The sequence below is a fragment of the Petaurus breviceps genome, unplaced genomic scaffold, assembly GCF_028583685.1.
Source record: "Petaurus breviceps papuanus isolate PSGF00001 unplaced genomic scaffold, PetGlider_PUasm1.0 90865, whole genome shotgun sequence".
In the NCBI taxonomy this organism is placed as follows: domain Eukaryota; kingdom Metazoa; phylum Chordata; class Mammalia; order Diprotodontia; family Petauridae; genus Petaurus; species Petaurus breviceps.
The window spans coordinates 9,755,360-9,777,055 of NW_027187367.1; the positions used below are offsets into that span (position 1 = coordinate 9,755,360).

Sequence of the window (21,696 nt, forward strand, 5' to 3'; positions counted from 1 at the left end):
CCGCGCGTGATCAGGCCGCCTCCTCCGCATACCCCTCCCCCCGCCACTGTCCTCGTGACCTTTGCACTCTGCTCCCCTTCCACCTAGACCCCCTCCCCGTCTCCCCTCCCTACTTCTGCCGGTTCACTCCCGACACCTCCTGGGCCCAAGGGGCCCTCTGCCTTCTGCCCCATGGGCCCCTCCCTCAGCCTGTGCCCTGGAGGTATCCCTGGCACCTTTCTTCTGGGGATCGCTGCACCCAACGTCAGGCTGTCAGTCAACAGCATGTGCCTTTCCCTGGGATGTTTTACCTTAGGCCAGTCTTTTAACCTGCCTGGCCCCAGTTTGCCCGTCCATAGAATGATGGGGTTGGACCTTCCAGCCCTAAAGTTATTATCCTATGTAAAGCACAAGATAAGAGCTTCTGGGGCCTCTCATACTCCACGTGCCTTTGTTCTGATCATCTCAGAAGGAAGGGAAGGGAAGGGAAACAAGCATTTATTAAGCACCAGGAATTTATTATGCACCAGGCACTGTACTAAGGACTATTTACAAATATTACTTCATTTGATTCTCACAACAGCGCTGAGAGGTAGGTATTATTATTTTCCCTATTTTTACAGTTGAGGAAATTGAGGAAGATAGAATTTAAGGGACTTGTCCAGGGTCCCACAATTAGTGTCTGAGGTCCAATTTTAAACTCAGGTCGATCTAGACCCGGCGCCCAGCTCTCCACTGCGCCACCTAGCTGCCCCAACTGGATCCAAAGAGGACAATAATAATACCCAGAAAGGATAATAATGATTTTGTCTGCAGATACTAGTGTAATTTGACTCCGTGACCTATCCCTTTGCTCACAGTCCTTAGCCTCTTGCTTCCAGTAACCTACTCTATTATCTCTTTTTTTACCAGAATATTCATAGTCACTCATTTTGGTCCCGTCCTTCACTTAACATCTATACTGTTCTTTGTATCCCCAGGGCTAGTCTTCAGCCTTCACACAGTGCCTGGCACATAGTAAGTGCTTAACAAATACTTTTTGACTGACTGACTTTATTAATGCCTCAACCCAAAATGCCCCCATTGGCCTAAAATCATATGATCCCCTGAAGTTCCCATCCTCTTTCCCCATAATGATTCTGATTTCCAGTAACCATAAATCCTGATAGCTTCCTGTGTTACAACTGCATTCATTCTTTGCTGCCCTTCAAATTCCCTGACCTACATCTTGCCCTGACCCCAAGTTCTCATAGATGTTTTCTAAAACCATTGCCCCCTTCTCTTCGCCTCTGGACCCCACTAGTTTCCCGTTGTCCTTTCCCTCTCATCTGACCCCATGCTCACCTTCCTAACAAATTGATTTCAGTTAGGACCTCCTCCTTCCCAGAATTCCCCATTTCTTCTCCCTTGAGCTCCATATGCTTCAACCATTCACTTAACTTGGACCATGAACTCCACATCATCCTAAGCATTTGGGCCAAAAGAACTGTGACTCTGTTCAGGGGTTTAAAGCTAGCTTCTGAAAGCAGTTCAATCACCAAGTTCTCTCATTTTGATTTCAAAGTGACTGAAGCCATCAGTTCCCCTTGGAAGCACATGTCACTGCCATAAATGTATTTATTAAGCATTGTCCTATGTATACTCTTCATGTAGGATGCTTTGTACTTCAGTATGTACATACAGACACTGCCCCATGTTTTGCCTACAACTTCTTCCCACACCACTCTTACCTTGGGAGTACTTTCCAGTCTTCTCACACTGGAAAAAAGTTTAGGTTGAGGAGTAACAGAACTTGATTTGTAGTTGAGTTAGGGTGTGCTTTTGAAATGTTTAGTTCAGTTATGGTAACTCTCCATTGCTGATGGATTTTGTCCCAAGGTGGTTTTTACAGAAATGGTAGATGAATTAGTACTTAGGTATTAAAGTCCCAAACCCAGGAATTAACAAATTCAGAGAGGAGAAGCAGAGGGAAAAGCCAATGCTTTAATTCAGTCAAAAATAATACTATGAGAGGTGGACAAAACCAGAAACTTGTATCTGGTGCTGGTTTCTACATACATTGAATAAATGTGCCTATCAGAAGGTAATGATTCAGTCCCCTACTTTAAACATCATGATAAGTGTTAGTCTTTCACCACTCAGTATTTCTGGTACTGAAGATGGGCATGTTTTTAGGTCACATAGTAGTAGGTATTTTTAGGTCATAGGTAGTGTGTATGGACCTCAGTCGGGCTGATATTAAATCATCACAACTTCTGGGGAAAAGATACAAAGTAAACTGCTTACTCAAGACATTTTTATGTAGCTTGAGGAGATGTCTCAGCCCTCAAACTTGGCCTCTACTGTCCAAGATACATTAGTATCCGATAACAAAAATCAACACCCTACAGCAATTAGTTCATCTGGTTGTTTGGGTGTTTTCATTTTGTTCCGTTCTTTGTTCAGTTCTGTCACTAAGCATATAATTAATTGCCCTGCCCTGGCTCTGCTCCCTAGTTCTACTCTCGCCCACTGACTCTTAACACCAAACCTCTGCTACCATCTGGCAGCTTCCATTAGTGAGTAGGAGGAGGGAATGGGGCTAGGGTTAAGAACTGGGTAAGTCAGTGGATCTTAGGGACTAGAGCTGGAGAAAGACCAGAGTTAATGGGAAGGCTATATAGTAACCCTCAGTTTCTTGCTCTTCCTCAAAGCACTTCAGATAATTTGGAGGCCTGAAAGGCAGGCAGAATAATATAAAACATGAAATAACTAGGGAGCAATTAACTACAAGATAATATATAAGCAATTCAGTTCTATCTCACAGGCATTTATGAAGAATGTGATAGATCCAATGAAAGACTGTGTATTTAAGCATTTGAAAACAAAAGTGTGATAGTGAGTGGTAGTGTGACTTTTAATTCAGTATGGTAGATCTGGAAGAGCCGTTAGAGATCACCTGGTTGTTTATCTGCCTCTGTAAGTGAGGAAGTGATTCGAGAGTGAGATGTCAGGGAAGGCTGGTTCTTGACGGAAGTTATGCTTGTGGATCAGAAGGGTTCTGGAAGCAAGATGGGAAAAACGTGATGAGTGGAGGCAAGAACAGAGAATAGTAAGATGACTAGCCTGGCTTCCACAAAGGATTAGCTTGTGAGTAAAACGTCCTCGGATTGCCTAATTGGTGGGAAGTTTAGATTCTCTCCTAACAAGTAATAAAGTAATAAGGAGCATTGAGGTCTGGATTCAATTTTGAGTTTATGAGCTTAGTTTGAAACTGAGATACAGTATTATTTGTCATTTATTTGGTCCCTCTGGGCCCATGCTTTGTTAAGATTTTAATTACTTAACAGTAGTAAAGCTTTTTGCATATAGTTAATTTAGCAAACATTTATTAAGTGCCAACTATGAGTTCTTAACCTTACTCCCAGAGCTCACGATATGATAAATATATACATTTTTTATTCGACAAATGCTTATCGAGAGTTTCCTATGTAGTCATATTTCCTTAAATTCTTCAAGGATAGTAAAGAACAAGGTAGGTACACATTAGGGTCTGGAAGCCCATTCCCTTACCCACAGTTATTTTAAGTTCGTAATTTTAAAGTTTACTCCTCATTTCGTGGGAAGAATCTATCTCTCTGGTAGTCTTAGATACCCATTTGCATTCTGATTGTCTGGCTGGTCACTGGCAGGAGTCATTTAAAGCCCACATACATATGTATTGTGTTCTCTCACTCCCCATTGGCAAGAAAAATTAGCCCTTGTGAATGTGAGAATTGAATGAGAAACAAATAATTCACTAGCAAGTTGCCTTGTACACACTCAGTGCTTAGAATTGTCAATGAATGAATGAGTGTGAATGAAGGTAGCTTGGCCTTCAGGTGCTTTTTATTAGACCTACTGATTTCATCCCACTGTACCCTGGCCCTTGTGGTTTTAATGTAGATAAAAACCAAAGTGTATAGGCATAAATATAAGCAAGATAAAAATGTGATCATTGCTTTTATAGCAAAAACAGGATACTGATAGCAACTATCTAAGACCATCTCTGGGCCAGGGATTGCATTGTAGCTCATAATCAAAATGATGTGCAATAATTTAATGGGTTAGCCAAGACTGGATGTCACTTCAATCCAATACCAGAAAACCTGAGAGCCTTTCTCTTCTTTTGCTGTCCATATGACATAACATTGCAGCATTTGTCATGCAGTTAAATAACTCTTCCATTGAAAGTTACAAGTAGAGGGTATTAAATAACTCTTCCATTGAAAGTTACAAGTAGAGGGTAGCTAGGTGGTGCAGTAAATAGAGCACCGGCTCTACCGTCAGGAGGACCTGAGTTCAAATTTGGCCTCAGACACTTAACACTTACTAGCCATGTGACCTTGAGCAAGTTACAAGTAATTTTTGTTATTTTGGTAGATTTGTTATTTTATTTGGTAGTACATTATCTTTGAAAGAGAATAATTTCAACAAAATAACATATATAGGTATATGTGTATTTCCCTTTAAGGATTACTAAGCACTTTCCTTGCAGTTCTTTAATAGGGGTAGAATGAGTATTTTTATTCCCATTTTACAGATGAGAGAACAGAAACTCTGAGAATGTTAAGTGATTTGCTCACAGTAATACCACTTGTAGAAACCCAGGTTCCCCAAATCGAAATCAAACAAAAAAGTGAGGACATAGTGTTAAGATCAAAATCAGAATAGTAAATAGATGTATTGTGGCACTTAACCACATTATTATAGTTGTGAAATATGGATAGTATCTTATTAAGTTTGGCTAGTTATACATGTAATTCTCAAGAAATACACATGAACTTTCAGTATAAAATTCTGGGCTTAATCATGCTCCAGAAATGCAAAAGCAATTTCACTGAACTAGCAATGTATTTCATGAGTAGAGGATCTTAAAATTGTAGCAAAGCATGCTCTGGAGCATTCTTTTAAATATTACCAAGATTCCCTAAAGGCAAACTTAAGGACATGTGATATCTGCCCTTATTCATAGCAGTTAGCAATGAAAATGTGCCCCCACGCAGTACATAATGTACCACAGTGTTGTCCAGCTGTTTTAAGATTATCAGATTAAGGCTTTTTTTCCCTTTTATTACAAGGAAAGGCTCTCTTGATAAGGTGGGGGAGGAATATATCTGGAAATGACTAATGTAAAAACAAAAGGCATTAATAAAACCTAAAAATATATCCAATTAAGAAAACAGTGAATCTTTCTTTGTACTGCCTTTCTTATACATATATCTGGTCATGTCACTTCTCTGCTCTGAAATCTTTGGTTGTTCCCTAATATAAAGTGAGTAAAGGAAGACATTTCAGGCTTAGGGAATAAAGTGGACAAAGACTGAGATATATGAGGCCAAGATATGCTTTGGGGATGCATGTAGCATGAAGAGAGGGGAGTAACATGAGACAAGGGCAGAAAAGTAAAGTGGTACCAGACCATGAAGGACTTTGAGTAGCCCTTTTCTCAGTGGCCAGTAGGAAGCCATTTGAGATTTTTGAGCAGAATAATATGTATGGTCCAACTCTGTATAAGAAAGATTATTTTGGCAGCTGTATGAAGAATGGATTGGAGGAAACAGAGAGTGAAAGTGAGAAGACTTTTAAGAAGGATATTACAGTAGTCTGACAGATGCTGACTTAGAATCTCTCCTCCACAAAGTCTTCTTTATGGTTACAGTGGAAATAATCCTGGGTTTTCAAAGGCTATGCTAGCATAGTACTATACTAGTAAGACTTTCAGTATGGGTCCAGCAACAAACTTAGTTTTTCTTTTCCCCAAATGCTTTATTAACCTCTGATTTACATCATTCGTTTCCCCCAGATTTTGAGTTACAAGTTTTCTCCCTGTTTTTCCCCTACCCACCACCCCAAAATAGCAGTCCCACAGGATATCCCCTCCTCCAATCTGCTCCCTCCCATATTTTCTCCCATACCCCTTTCGACGTTTCCAGTGGATCTCTATGCCCCAGTGCCTGTATATTTTATTTCCCAATTACATGTAAAATAATATTAATAATAGTATATATATATATATATATATATTTGAATATTTGATTTTAAAACTTTGAATTCCAGATTCATTCCCTTCCTCCCTTGTCACCCACCCTTACTGGGAAGATAAGCAGTTCAGTATAGGTTGTACATGTGTCGCTAATGCAAAACAATAACATAGTAGATATATTGTAAAAGACTGACTATATTTCCCTCCCTCCTCAAGCCAGATTCAATAGGAATAAGGTTGACCCATTCCCTTTTGCCTTCCTATTCTTCCCCTCCATTGTAACCATTTTCCCTTGCCTCTTCTATGAGATAGTTTACCCCATTCTGTCTCTCCCCATCTCCTCTCATTATATTCCTCTCTCACCTCTTAATTTTACCATTTAAGTATCATCCCTTCCTGTTAAATTGGTCCTGTGCCCTCTATCTATGTATACCTATAAACATATATACACATTCACATATGTATTCATATGCCCACATACCCTCATATATATATATATATATATATATATATATATATATATTTCTATTCCCTTCAACTACTGAGAAAAGTTTCATAAGTTACAATTATTGTTTTTCCATGTAGGAGTGTTTAATAGTTCAACTTTGATAAGTTCCTTATGATTTCTTTTCCCTGTTTACCTTCTCATGCTTCTCTTGCTTCTTGTATCTGAATGTCAAATTTTCTATTCAACTCTGGTTTTTTCATCAAGAATGCTTGAAAGTCCTCTATTCCACTGAATGACCATATTTTCCCATGAAACATGATACTCAGTTTTGCTGGGTAGGTGACTCTTGGTTTTAATCCCAGCTCCTTTGACCTCTGGAATATCATATTCCAAGCCCTTCGATCCCTCATTGTAGAAGCTGCCAGATCCTGGGTTATCCTGATTGTGTTTCCACAATATTCAAATTGTTTCTTTCTGGCTACTTGTAATATTCTCTCCTTAATCTGGAAATTCCTGAACCTGGCTATAATATTCCTAGGAGTTTTCTTTTTGGGATCTTTTTCAGCAGGTGATCAGTGGATTCTTTCAACCTCTATTTTGCCCTCTGGTACTAAAACATCAGGGCAGTTTTCTTTGAGAACTTCCTGGAGGATGATTTCTAGGTTCTTCCATCTGGCCAGTTTGGCTTTTTAAGGCATTCTTCTCCTCATTGCCTTTTTGAGCCTCTTTTTCCATTTGAATTAGTTTATTTTATAAGGTATGATTTTCTTCAGTCAGGCTGTTGACTCTCATTTTGTAATTTTCTTACATTGTTCTCATTTCTCTTCCCAGTTTTTCCTCCACTTCTCTTATCTGCTTCTTAAGGTCCTCTATGGCCTGTAACCATCTCGTATTTTCCTTTGAAGCTTTTGGTGCAGGAGTTCTGACTTCACTGTCTTCCTCCTGTTCCATGCTTTGCTCCTTTTTGTCCCCAAAATAGGACTCTAATGTTGGAATCTTCTGTCTGCTTTGTTTCCTTTGCCTGGTCATGTTACCCCTCAGTTGCTTGACCCCTGGGCTTTTTGCTACAGTAGGACTCTGCCACCAGACAGGGGAGCTTTCATCCCAAACACTGAGGTTTTCTCAGCCAGAGGTATTAGATGGGTGCCCTCTCTGAGTCTCCACATGCTCTGGCAAGCTGGACACACACCCCAGGACCTCCACCCTAGACCGCAATCCAGATCCAGGAAGGTTAAAGCAAGAACAATTAGCCCTCAGACTGGTGCTTGGTCCCCCTACACTCTGCAGGCCAGGAGCTGAAGCTGCCACGTGGCGCTGGCTGGCTGTGCTGGCGGCTCAGCGGCTTCTCGCCCCAGGCTTCTCCCACTTACTGGGTCCCAAAGTCCAGACTGCACTGACCTCTCACTTTGTCCTTCGAATCTATGTGTTGATAAATCTGGAAAGGGCCACAGCTGCTGCTGATCTGGAGTCCCTCCCACCAGCGGCTGGTCAGGCCCACCCTGGGGCTAAAGCCTTGGTGTTGGACTGGGCTCGGCGTGCTCCCAGAGTGCTGTGCTGGCTGATTCCTGTCGGGCTGTCCTCAGCGGGAGGATAGCTTCTCTGTGTCATTTGGTGGGTTCTGCAGCTCCAAAGTTTGTTTAGAGTCCCCCTTTTACATGGATTGGGGAAGGTGGAAGCCGGAGCTGCAGGAAGGTCGTGATTCTACTCCTCCATCTTGACTCCACCCCCCCAGACTTAGTTTTTCTGAAGGAATAGCCTAGTTAGCTTAAGAAATCCAGTCACCAGTAGGCTAGCCACTTGATAATAGTCTTTACCTGTTGCATGCATGAAACAGAAAAAGACAAAATGATTTTCTGTTCTGTGTGACTACCCCCACCTCCACCTCTGCTTGTGTAATGGTAGTGGAGTGGTAGAAAGGAGGTAGACTGAGGTACAGAGGGTACTCAGGATAATATAAATATTGGTGCTCTAAATGTGGGATCGCTGTCTAGTGACAACCAGGTGGAAATACTGTAATGTAATGCCAAAAGAAGGCAACTTCCCAGGTTCAAAATACCAGCATAGGTGCTCTCTATTTTATTCAGTGACAAACCAAGAACAGAGAAGATCAAAACATGACATCATTCAAAATACAGCATTCACTAATCGTGATTAAATAATCTCCAAGTACTACCCCACCCCAGGACCTTCCAATCATTCAATCAATTACAAAGTCTCTGTTCTAAATACTTCTCCACCCCTAGGCTATACCTTAATTAAGTCCACCACAAAGCCCCTCTTCTCAAATGGAGATTAGTTTCCAAACATAGGTGAAGTACCTTCATTTGTCAATCACAGAGCACAATAAGGTCAAAAGTTCCCCACCCCTGGATCACAATTGAATCTACCCCAGAGTTACATCAAGTTTAAACACAGCACTTAATACCCAAATGGAGGTCTTTTCTTCATCTTGACAGGAGGCAAGTTCTCAGCAATCTTAGTTCCTGGGGAGACAAGGCTTAGCAAAGCCACAAGATACATTGCCAGTCCCTTCATGAATTTATCCTCTGTCTGTAGAACAGTCCTAGAACCCCTGAACACATTAGCAAAGCCCTCTCCCAGGATTTCTGTAAACATACAACAAGAAAATCCTTCTTCAGGGCTTCTGAACCAACAGAAAGGCTCCCAGACCCCTGCAACAACAGCACTGTCCCTCACCAGTGGACAGTATTCACTCTGTCTGCAGGACAGTCTCCAGACCCCTGCAACAACAGTACTGTCCCTCACCAGTGGACAGTATTCACTCTCTGTCTGCAGGACAGTCTCAGGCCTTCTTAGCGAACAGCCAGGTTCCAGGACTTCTTCAACAAAAGGACAGTCTTTCACCAGTGGACAAATCTGGCAAAATAACATCAAAACAGACAAAGTACCAGCAAAACAGCCATGTCTCCTCAGTCCTTGGCAGCTCAGGGGGCAGGTCTCAAAAGTCCAGGGCAATTCAAAGCGGCCACCAGCAATTCTCTTAGTCTCTCTCTCTCCACGAGGTGCTGCTTCCAAAAAGATCTTCCGCCTCTCTCTTGTCTCTCCAAATCTACATCACCAGCTCCTCCCAGTTCAGGACTTTCTTTTCACATCAACAAGCCCATCCCACAGGTGGGATTAACAAACTCTGGGCTTTAACACAATCAATTTGAAAACCAAGCCAATACAGGGGAATCTTTAATTGCCATTACTATCACAAATACCAGTAGATGAATTGAATCATACTGGGTGGCATACTCATGATAACTGAAACCAGAGGAACTGCCCAAGAGAAGCTAAGCAAAGGATGTCATCAGAGAATTTTATGATGGGAAAACAGCAGGGTCTCATCATAAAGTAAGAATGAGAGTTCACCGATGGACAGCCCAGTGCTATGATGGTATTCATATGTCAGCCATAGGGGATGACCTCCAGCATGTTGCATGACTCCCCCAATAGGAGATTTGCAGTAGGATGTAGACAAGAGGCCCACAGGACAAAATGGTGTAGAGGGTTGTGACTGGCATAGTTGGAGGATCCCCCAGCAATGGGATCACACAGTCATTCAAAGTAACTAGAATGACAGCAGGGAGGCATACAGAAGATGGGATATAGGGAGAAAACATAACATTTAGCTGATGAAACTGGGAATGAAGATAAATTCATGGAACTTTTTGGTAAGCTTATGAGATTCAAAATCCTATCTGCAAACCTGTTTTAGGAGTGATATTTCTAAATAAGATGCAACTGTCATTAGCTTTTGCCTGGCTCATGGTACCTAAGCCAGTAGTGAATTGTTTTCAGAAAGCAAGAATAAGTTCACCTTATTTTTGTGTGATAAGAAAGATAAAGAAACAAGATTAAGAATCTCAAATTTAAATTCACTTATTCACTACTATGTAAACCGAACCTTAAGATATTTGTGTTCTAAAATATCTTTGCCTCCCTTTCCTTCATTGCTGAAGTTTAATTTTAAACTTTGCCCTTACTGCCATGTTAGGTACTCATACATAAGTGGCGTAGTAAAATGGATTTAAACGGGTGGATAAAAACGTGATGCTTAAAAGTATTTGTTTTGGCTAAACAGATTGCAGTTTGTTGTAAAATTCAGCATGTCGAATGTCCTTTGAAAAAGAGAACAATCCACTTTTCCGAATCTTTACGACTGTAATGCAAATCATATGTGTAGATTTCTAGCAGCTGAGTTTAAATCATATTAAAAAACTGTTTAGGATCTTAAAATCAGTTTGTACCATTGCTGTGAGTTCCTTTAGATATGCCTTTAATTTGTGTATTACTTTAATGCAGATTTCTGTCATTAATTTCCTGTTTTCCATTTGGTTTTTGCTTTGTAGAAGTCTCCAGAGCCAAATTTTTTAAACTACAATTTTTGTGTGTGTGTAGAAATATATCATCCCACAAAATAACAAACAAATCATTTTATAGCATATTTTCAAAACCCATTTTTTATTGTCACTTGCCATTATTCCTGCCAATTTTCCTACATCCCAAATGAGAAGTTAGGTTTTCCTAATGTACAAAGGGAAGCATAAAGAAGGAAATCAGGTCTGAGTTCTAATTCTGACACCGACTCCCTAAATGACTTTGTATAAGTCACTTCCCATCTGAGGGACTCAATTTGCCCATCCAAAAAATAAGGGAGTTAGACTGGATGACAGCCTCAGCTGTAAGAATCTATGAGTCTATTGTTTTTGGCTATGAAGTTTTCTTCATGGATATTGTCTTAAATTTCAAATGAAAATGAAATCATCCTTCATTTTTTTCCTCTCTACGCAAACAAGATTTGTTTATTTACTTAGCTTCTGGATTCACTTTCTCTGTGGATGAGGCAGAGCCCCAATCCCCAATATTCCTTTATTTTTATTTTGGAGTTTGTATAAAGTGTTAATACTAATGGTCAACTTAATAGCAAGAGAAAGAGCAAAAAACTTTTCCTAATATTTTTCACCATGTTTACATTAATAAGCAGTTATTACATAGAAATCAAATTATTTGTGTCAGAATAAACAAAAGTTTAAAGGGAAAGTAAACCCGACTCCTCACCTGACTGCTGACTCTGATGGGCTCATTCATTCTCATACCCTTCTCTGGTTGAATGTCCCCTACACAGATGAAGATCACAACTCCTTCTATGCCTTAACACATGAGCAGGGAAATTGTGACACCAGTTTCTATATTCTTCTTTGAATTAAAGATCCATTATTTCATCAGTATGGGTACTCTTTCTACTGGTACAGAAGCCAAGCCCTAGTAGACATGCCTTAGACATTCTCATGAGTTGCTGTGGCCCAAAATATTCCCTAATCCATTTACGTCACAGTTCTTCCTCACAGTTCTGATGTAAATCATGTATGTAGATTTCTAGCAGCTGAGTTGGAACCATATTCAAAAGCTACTTAGAATCTTAAAAATCAGTTGGTGTCATTGCCATGAGATGCTTTAGATAGACCTTTAATTTGTATATTATGTAAATGAACATTTCTGCAATTGCTGGGCTAAGACCATCAGAGTTTGCCTTGAGATAGGGCTGTGAAAACAGGCCCCTCTCAACACCATGATGATTGTGGTGGGACTTTAATAGATGACAGTGCTACATATTAGATGGAATGTAATGATATCTTAGAACTGAAAAACAATCCACTATATTCAGTATTAGCTAGGCTTTATTTAAAGTTCTTTTTTTCAATTATATGTGTATATATGTATATACACACACACAGATTTGTATATATAATACATTTTATGAAAAATGGAGAAGAGTAATAAAAATTGTTAAAAGTTTGTAAACAGATGAGAATAAATATTAAATGTGTTAGGGTTAATTTAGAGAAGAGAAGACTAGGAAGTAAGAATTGACTTGTCTTAACTGTATAAAGGATTTTCCATACTGTTCCAGACTAATTTCATTAGCATGGGGATTTTCAGTCAGAAAACTTCCTCCACTAGTGTAAATGGTAACTGATGTGCAGTTTATAGTTTTTGAGCCTTATGTGTGGCATTGAGGGGTTAAGTGATATTTCAAGGATCACAGAGCCAGTGTGCATCAGAGACAAGACTTGAACTTAGGTCTTCCTGACTCTGAGGCCTGTTCTGCCTCCATCATACCATGTTCTCTCTCTACTGATATTTTAATGCTTTAAAGTTTCAAAAGCCTTTGACATGCATTATCTCTCAGCCCTTTGAGATCCCTACTACAGGTATTTACAAATTAGAAAACTGAGACAGACATGTTAAGTGATTGGCCCATGGTCACACAAGTGTCAGGAGGAATTTGAACCCCAATCTACCTAACTCCAATCCAATCTATGATACCATGTTGCCCTTCCAAAATATAGATTTCATCCCTAAAACCAGTTTTTTGAAATGAAAATATATGCATTTGTATACATATATGCACATAGCAAAAGATACAAATTTATTATTAAAATATGTATATATTTACCTTTTTAAAAAAATAAAAATAAAGGTTTTTTTTTGTTTTTTATCATTGTTCTCTTCATCTTCACCCCTTTAATTATCTTTCTTTTCTCTACCTATCAGTTAGCAAACATTTAGTGTTTACTATACCAAGAATGTGATTATATGTCACATTGAGGTTTTGTTACAAGCCAGATTGGGAGTGAAAGGCAGGAAGTACAGTCTATATTCAGACTAATCAGATTAAGTAGTTATTCCCGACGAGATAGACCTGACCTCTCTGGAAAGTTTGATTTACAAGTTTCTATTGAACCAGTGATACCTGTATGACTGTTTGGTGGGGATTGGTAAACACATCATTGATAAAATAAGATATGAACTTTACCTACATTGCCTTAAGGTTAAATCTTAAGGAGATTCAATTGTTTCTTTTTTTTTCTTTTTTTTTTTTTCTGCAACACATTGCTTGTCATTGTCTCCATTTGGGTGGAAAGATGGGCTTCTTACCAAGTCCTTTTTTTAGAATGAGGAGCTCTGGATGGTGGCTGTGCAGGACAGAACAGGCCTTGGCCAGTAGTCTGATGAGACAAATTAGACTTCAGTACTAGGAGGTACTTTGGAGTAGATAGGGGCATATAAATCCAGGTTAAGGGTGAAGGTCCAGAACCAACCTAAGAGATCAGCACAGGTAGGTTACAAGTATCCAAGTAGGCAGGGTCAAGAAAACCTATCAGTAAACAAGAGTTGTGCCTACTAAGCCTAGGGCAGAAGACATCTGTGCTCTGCCCCAGTTTATGCTCTCTGTGGAGTACAGGTAGGCAAGGGTTCACAAGCATGTATGTGCTTGCAACTTCAAAGAGGCACCACTCTGCAGGTGATGATAATGCATAGAGGATAAACCTTTGGGGCCTTGATCTTGACAATCAGTGATCTCCTGCTCTTGTAACTTATGGACCCTGAAAAGTAGGAGCAGTGGGAATTATCAGCTGCCTGCCCTCCATTATGCCCCTCTTTAAAATAGCATTCCATTGGAAAATAGGTTTTGATAAATGAACTCTTACTTTCCAAGTCCTATGACCATAATGCCTCTATTTTATTTGCATTCTCCATTTTGATCAATTATTCAACATGTTTATTGAAAGTTCTGATAATTATATTGAAATGGTTTGTCTACTTTCCTTTCTAGGCCCTAATTGCTCCTTCCCAAATGCCTTTCAGCAGAACAGAGCTGTGTAATTGACAGTATGTCATTGTCCTCTCTTGTCAGATTTGTGACCTAAAAGGAAATCTCTTCACCCAGCTGTGGCTTCCAGGGCTGCCCAAAACCAAAATTCATGCCTAAGAGTGCAAGTGGCAGTGTGCCATGGAGAACTTGGGATTGCAGACGGTGACCCTGAGTGATGGGACAACAGCCTTCATCCAACAAGCTGTCAAAGGTAAAGGTTTTTAGGGACCACCCTCCTCTCCAAACCGAACAGCCCATCAGCTGTGGGGCCCTTGGTTGCAGAGAACACTACACTCACCTGGAGAAAAGCCACATCTATGGATCCTACATCTTAACTGCTAATCTTCAAATCCTCTCAGGTCCAGGAAGCAGGATCTACTCAGTCTATTAGTTCTCATTCTCAACATGTCATTGGAGCTCTGTCTTCACTTAGCATAATAACAATAACTGACATTTATCTAGTGTTTTAAGTGTTTAACTTTATTATCTCTTTATAACAATGTAACAATTCTAATAATAACCATGTAAGGTAAGTAATATAGGTATTATTATCCCCAATTCACAGATGAGGAAAACGAGGCTTAAGTGATTTGTCCAAGGTTATATAGCTAGTATCAGAAGTGAAATTCAAACCTAGGTCTTCTTGACTCCAAGTCTTTTTTCCACTGTACTTCCATTGTGCTTTTTTGTAACCATAGGATCATAGCATTTAGATCTGGAAGGAACCTTAGAGATCATCTCATCGAGTTATCTTGTTTTAAATAGGGGAAAACAGAAACCCCAAGAAGGTGAGACACGTCCAAGGGGCAGAACCAGGATTCAAACCCATGTCTTCCAAGTCCAACTTCAGTGTCCTTTGAACTACAATGCCTTTTCTTGTGTATATATACTCCTTTTTTTCTTTTTAGTATTCCCATGAAGCAGCTCAGTACTGTGCATTCTAAGATCAATCAATCAAAATGTGGAAATATGAGTAATATAATTGTACATGTATAGCCTATATCAGATTGTAGGCCATCTTGGGGAAGGGGAACAGGAAGGAGGAGGAAAAATTTAGAACTCAAAATCTTATAAAATGAATGTTCAAAACTAAAAATGAATAAATAAATTTTTAAAAAAGAAAGAAAACAGCAGAGAACAAAAGAAAACACAAGGAAACAGAAAGGATGGACAACTCTGAACACAATGTATAGTTTTTATTATATAGGCTTTCTTGAACGTAGAAATGTACTGCTATATATTTTGAATCCTCTCTTACATTCTGCTGTGCACATGGCAATGCTTTTTATTCTTTTCCTATTTTATATTTAAGTTTTAATATTCTAAATTTAGTATTGAAGTTTAAAAAAAAAAAAGATTGATCAGTCAACATATATTTGTTGAGTCCTACCTACTATGTGCCGGGCCAAGAAAGTTGAGGGGAGGAGGGTACAAAGAAACATAGGTCTTCCTCCTTAATTTCTGGCATCAAAGAGCTTACAGTATGTTTGAGAAGATGAACTACAAGGTATTACTATGTAGTTAGTATTGAGGCTGTTATCCTGTGTGGTTTATTGAGAGATAGCTCATTACCCAAGAGTTACATCATATATGACTAAAATGATAACTAGTATTGCAAAGCATTACAATTGCATTTGCAAAGTATGGCAATTTCTGTGGGAGTGCAGTAGAGGTCAAGATCACTGTGAGATGATGTAGTCAGGGAGGGCTTCTCAGAAGAAGGGAGGCTTGAGCTAAGCCTTAAAAGATGAGCTCTTAGTTTGGTGGAGCAGAGGGGAATAGATTCTAAAACACTGTGCAGAGGAATAGCTGAGGATCTGGGAAGGGATGACTGGGAGCAAATGTGACAGCCTTAAATGTCTACTTCTTCAGATCTTGATGTTTCTGCATGGAACCAAGAGAGAGCTCAGTGACTTTGTATTTAAGAGCCATGAGCACACTGAGATTATTGAAGGTTTGGGCCATTATTTCTTAAACTGAAGAGAACAACTCAATAGGACCATGTTTGTCTTATCAACAGTACCACTTAAATCCAAGAGCCTGGATGTTCACAACAGGCTGAAATTAATTCTTTGTAATTACCAGAGAACTGAAATAATTTTTGGTGAGGATAGAGATGGAATTGTGTAAATGGAGATTCTGAGAAGTAGGGATCCTGCATGGTTTAGGATTTTGGGTTGTTTTTTTAACCTCAGGTGACCTTTGGCTACAGCTTTACAAAAAGTTGCTAGTGCAGGACGGGATGCTAGTTGAACAGTTTTACAGTGTTCCTAATGGCCCTTTTGACTGAGTCCAAGTTTTATAGAACCAATCTTTTTATTAAGGGGATTTGTTCTATAAAGTCTAGATTCAGTCAAACGGCCACACTTGAGGATCTAGAGGGTCACATGTGGCCTTGAAGCCACGGGTTTCCACCCCTGGCCTAGACCAACCCATATACCAAAGAAATAACCAAAGGATTATCCAGCCTCTGTTTGAAGACTTCCAAGAAGGGGGAACCCAGCCATCACTTCTGTGGCTCCAGAATTGAATACATCCACCAGAAGAAGTCTTAAAAAGGCAGAACACAGTGGAACTATTTTCTCCCTGTTCCTGGAACCTGCCTCTCTCAATGCAGCTCAAGATTGCATTAGCTTTTTTGCTGCTGCATTATCACACTCTTCACTCCTACTGAGCTTGAAGCCCACTAAGACCCCCAGATCTTTTTTTTTAATGCTAATCTTTATGCCTCTTCTATCTTATACTTATGAAGTTGAATTTTTATACCCAAGTATAAGACTCCATTTATCCCTGTTTAATTTCATCTTATTGGAACCAGTCCAGTGCTCTAACCTGTCAAGATTATTTTGAATCCTAAATTCTATCATCTACTAGCTAGCCATCTTTTCCCATCTTTGTGTCATCTTTGGATTTGATGGACATACCATCTATACCTTTATCCTAGTTATTGATAAAACTGTCAGGAAGCATGCGTTAACCACAGATTTCTGTGGTCCTCTGTTGGAGACTCCTGCCACATTGACACTCGCTGAACCTTTAACAACAACTCTTTGACTGTGCCTGTCTTCCACTTTCTGAATCTATCTGATTGAATTGCTTTCTGTTCTCCATCTTCACAAAAATAGTATGAGATACTTTATCAGAAACTTTGCTAAAATATAGATAAATTATATGTACAGTATTCTTCTTATCTGCTGATTTAGTAACCCTGTCTAAAAAGGAAGGGAGGCTAATTTGGCCTGATCTATTCTTGTTGAAACTGGACTTGCTCAGTCATCACTGTTTCCTATGTAGATATTTGCCAACTATCTCTTTAATGAACTCTTCTAGAATTTTCCCAGGAATCAAAGTCAAACTCACTGGCCTTTTGTTTGCCTATCATCTTCTCTTCCCTCTTTTGAAAATCAGGACATTTATCTTTCTCTAATCTTGTGGTACCTCCTCTGTTTTTCCATGGTCTTTCTAATACCCATGACAATGGCTTAGCCATCCCATCTTCCAGCTCTTTCAAGATTCAAGGAGGTTGTTCATCCTAGTGACTTAAATTGATCAAAGGTAACCAGGTACTAGATCATTATCTCCTTACTTGTCTTGAGTTTCAACCCCCAAATCATTTGTCTTCTGTATATCCATTTCTTTTGCAGAAAAGACAGGAGCAAAGTAAGAATTCAAAGCTCTGCTTCCTCTCTGTGATCAGTGATCGTGGTCCCATCCACTTCAAGTGAAGGGCCTCTTCCTTCTTTGATCATTTTTTTTAAAACCAGTATTTCATTTAAAAAAGAAAGAAAGAAAGAAATGCTTGTAGAAAAAGAAATTCCAGGAGTAGAACAGAGATCAATCTGACCAAGGTCTTTAATACTGTCAGTCATGAAGGCATGTGGAAAATTATGGCAAAATTTGCCCAGAGAAGTTCATCAGTATTGTACTTCAATTTCATGATGTCATGCTTGCATGGGTTCTGGATAATGAATGATGCTCTCATGCTTTCCCAGTCACTAGTGGAGGGAAGCAAGGCTGTGGCTTGCTCCCATGTTTTTAGCTTGATGTTTGCAGCAATGTTGTGAGATGTCTTCAGTGAGGACAAAAATGGCATCAAGGTCATCTGCCACCCTGATGGTAAATTTTTTAAACTTGAAAAGTCTATAAACTAAGACTAAAATAGAAGGAGAGTTGGTGCTTGATTTTTTGTTTGCAGGTGATTTTGTACTCAGTGTAGCCTCTGAGGCAGACATGCAACATAGTATGGATTGATTCTCTGCTGCTTGTGCTAATTTTGGCCTAACAGTTAATACCAAAAAAACACACGTTCTCCACCAGCCAAGTGTGGTACCATTCATATGTGAAATCATTGGTTACTACAAATGGAGAGATTTTTGAATGCTCTGGATAAGTTCACTTACCTTGGCAATATACTTTCCAGGTTGACACACACGCACATTGCCACAGCTACCTCAGTGTTTGGGAGGCTCTGAAGTAAAGTATAGGAGAGGAGAGGTTTTAGACTGCCTACCAAACTGAAGTTCTACAGGGGCACTGCGCTGACCTCGTTGTTGTATGTCTGTGAAACCTGAACCTTATACCAGTGCATTGCCAGGAAACTGAATTGTTTCCATTTAAAATGTCTTAGGAAGATTCTGAAGATCAGCTGGAAAGATAAGGTACTGGACACTGAGGTTCTTTCTCAAACTAAATTATCGAGCATTCAAACTCTACTGCAGGGATGGTAACTCTCATGAGCTGGCCACATTGTTCAAATGTCAAAAGTATATTTGCCTAACCTCTTATTTTACATAGAACTCATACAAGGTAGGCACTCACATGAAGGTCAGAAGAAGCAATACAGGAATACTCTCAAGGACTCTCTGAAGAACTTTGGAATCAGTTATGTGACATGGAAGCTCTTGGCAAAGGACTACCCACATCAAAGAAGACACTGTGCTCTATGAGCAAAGCAGAACTGCAGTAACTCAAAAGAATGTCAGATGTGCAAATTTAGAGACATTTCTCCAAATGTTCATGTGAACTATTTGTGCCTAAGCTGTGGTAGAGGCTTCCAAGCTCATATTGGTCTGATCAGCCTCAACCAAGGTACATACTGTACTTGACCCCAACATAGTGATGTCATTTTGGTCCTCTTTGAGAACAAAGGACAACAACCAGTCTACCAGTATAACTTTAAAGAAACCTTTCTTGTTGTCCTTAGCTTCCCTTGCCAGCTCAACCCGTTCTGTGCTTAAGCATTTCTAACACTGTTTTTATAGAACCATGCCACACTCTTAACATTCATTCTTTCTTGTCTGGGCTTGCTTCCATTTTCTATATAAGAAATCTCAATTGGTTGGTGAGTTCCTTGTGCATCCACATCCACCTCTTCATATAAATTCCATTTTTATTCCTCATTGGAATTGTTTTCATTTGAGTCTTCAGAATGTAATTCTTGAGCATTTCCCATCCTTCCTGGATTGACTTCCCCTGAAGCATGTTAATCCATAGGATCCTATCTTTCTTTACTCTAAACCTTTTGAAAGCATATTTCATGACATTGCCTCTAGATTTAGGAGTCCATAGTGTTTTGAGACGATATAATCTAAAGAGGCAGTGTAGTGTAATTGATAAACTTGTTTGGAGCAGGAAGATGTGTGTTTACGTCCCATTTTATGGCATACTGTGTGTCACACAGGTTTGTGACCCTGGATGTGTAGTTTCCCCCAAGCAGAGCAAGTACTCATCTTCCTCATAGGGAATTCCCTATTCCAGTGAAATTGTATGTCTGATTCAAAGAAAAAATATCTAGCCTTGATTACAAAAGGAATCTCTTTCTAACTGAGAATATTCAATTCAGTTATGTAAGGATTTATTGTGTTGTTTTTCACTCCAACTCTTCATGACCCCATTTGGGATTTTCTCAGCAAAGATACTGGAATGATTTGCATCTCCTCCAGTTCATTTTACAGATGAGGAAACTGAAATAAACATGGCTAAGTTACTTGCCCAGGGTCACATAGCTACTAAGTGTCTGATGCTGGATTTGAACTTAGGAAGATGTGTCTTTCAAGCTCAGTGCTCTATCCACTGTGGCACCTAGCTGCACCTACTATGTGTAAGGCATTGTGCTTGGTCCTTGGAATATGAAGAAAAATTAAATCATCCCCACCCTCCAAGAGCTTAAATTTTACTGGAAAAAATGCAATATATAAACAGATAAATAATTGCAAAATAGTTGGAGGAGGGAGAGAACATTCAGTCAAGTTTATGAGGAAAAGCTTTCTGTGGAAGATGGCACCCAAACTGAGCCTTGAAAATATATTCCAGGCATGGGGGGAGGAAAGTGGCATGTGCAACATTAACCCCTTGACATCTTTCCCCTCTAATGATAATAGAGTAGAAAAGCTTAGGGACTATTTCCAGGACAGTATTTCCTATTGCAAACCAGTTCCATATTAAAAATTGTTCTCATGGTCCAGTCTTTCCCTATGTAATAGACAAATTACTTTTCTTTGCTTGGAAAATTTATGTATTTTCATACCTTTATTAACTTCCTATTATCTTCATTCTCCCTGTCTCTTTCTTCTCATCCCCCCTTTTTTGTTTATTCCTATCTGCCTGTGTATCCTTTTTTTGTCTTCATTCTCATGCACATGCCCTAGTCACAGTACTGTGAGCAGCCAAGTAAATATTTCCATCTTGTGTATCTGTGGCCATGTAAGGCCTTTTTCTGAAGCCTGCGTTGAATCTGATTCTCTACAACAGTGAGGAGTTCTATAATGTCTCTCTTGATGTCTTTCCTGAGAGCTCACTCTGTGAGCTCTCGGGAAAGACTTTATAAGCATCATTTCACTACCCAGGCTTCTGAAGTGTTATTTCAAATTTCTTAGACTTCCACCTTTAGTTTTTAATTTCCTCTTCATGGATTGTATTCTTCTTGTTTTTAAAAGAAAATCTAGGAAAAAAAATGTTTGCCCCATGTAATTCACCCCAGCACTTTTCTGTTATTTTGAAATTGTAACTTTCATCTATCAGCAGAGACTTCTCAAGGGCTTTCAAAACAATTAGCAAAAACACATTTTGTACTTGCCAAGACAGACAAGGTCAAAATGAAAGGAACATTCAGCTGCCTTCTGGAGTGAATGAGAGGACAGAGTTACTCAGTAGTCACCATTTCAGAATTAGGATGTATCCTACAGGTCTTTTATTTCAAACCAGAACTGCGTAGGAATCTCTCTTGCAACATTCTATTGCAAAAAGGGATTCCTTCAACATTTGCTTGAAGATTTCCAATTATGAAGAAGCTTCAGCATTTCAGGGCAGCCCATTCCACTTTTGCACTCAACTTCTCTCTCCAAACTCTGTCTCTCTCCTTGCCCCAGACAAAAGCACTTCTTTGGGCTTACACTCTACTTCCCATTCTTATTTTCCTGGATAAAAGGTACTAAAGTTCTAAATCTGAAACTTAAAAAAAAATTATATCCTAAATGTAAATTGTGCCCTTCAGTTACCTAGTAATCATTTTCCTGCTGTTATTGGGACTCTTTCAGAAACACAATGGCACTTGTACACACACACACACACACACACACACACACACACACACACACACACACA

At 39.5% G+C, this 21,696-nt stretch overlaps 1 protein-coding gene across 1 annotated transcript in view; it reads left to right on the plus strand.

The window, feature by feature from the left end:
• ZNF76 (zinc finger protein 76) overlaps positions 1–21,696 on the plus strand; it is a 36,717-nt gene that overhangs the window by 1,619 nt on the left and 13,402 nt on the right. Inside the window, exon 2 of the mRNA XM_069073512.1 lies at positions 14,137–14,305. Coding sequence (XP_068929613.1) covers positions 14,233–14,305 — 73 coding nt within the window. The 5' untranslated portion in view covers positions 14,137–14,232. The remainder of the gene's footprint in view (positions 1–14,136; positions 14,306–21,696) is intronic.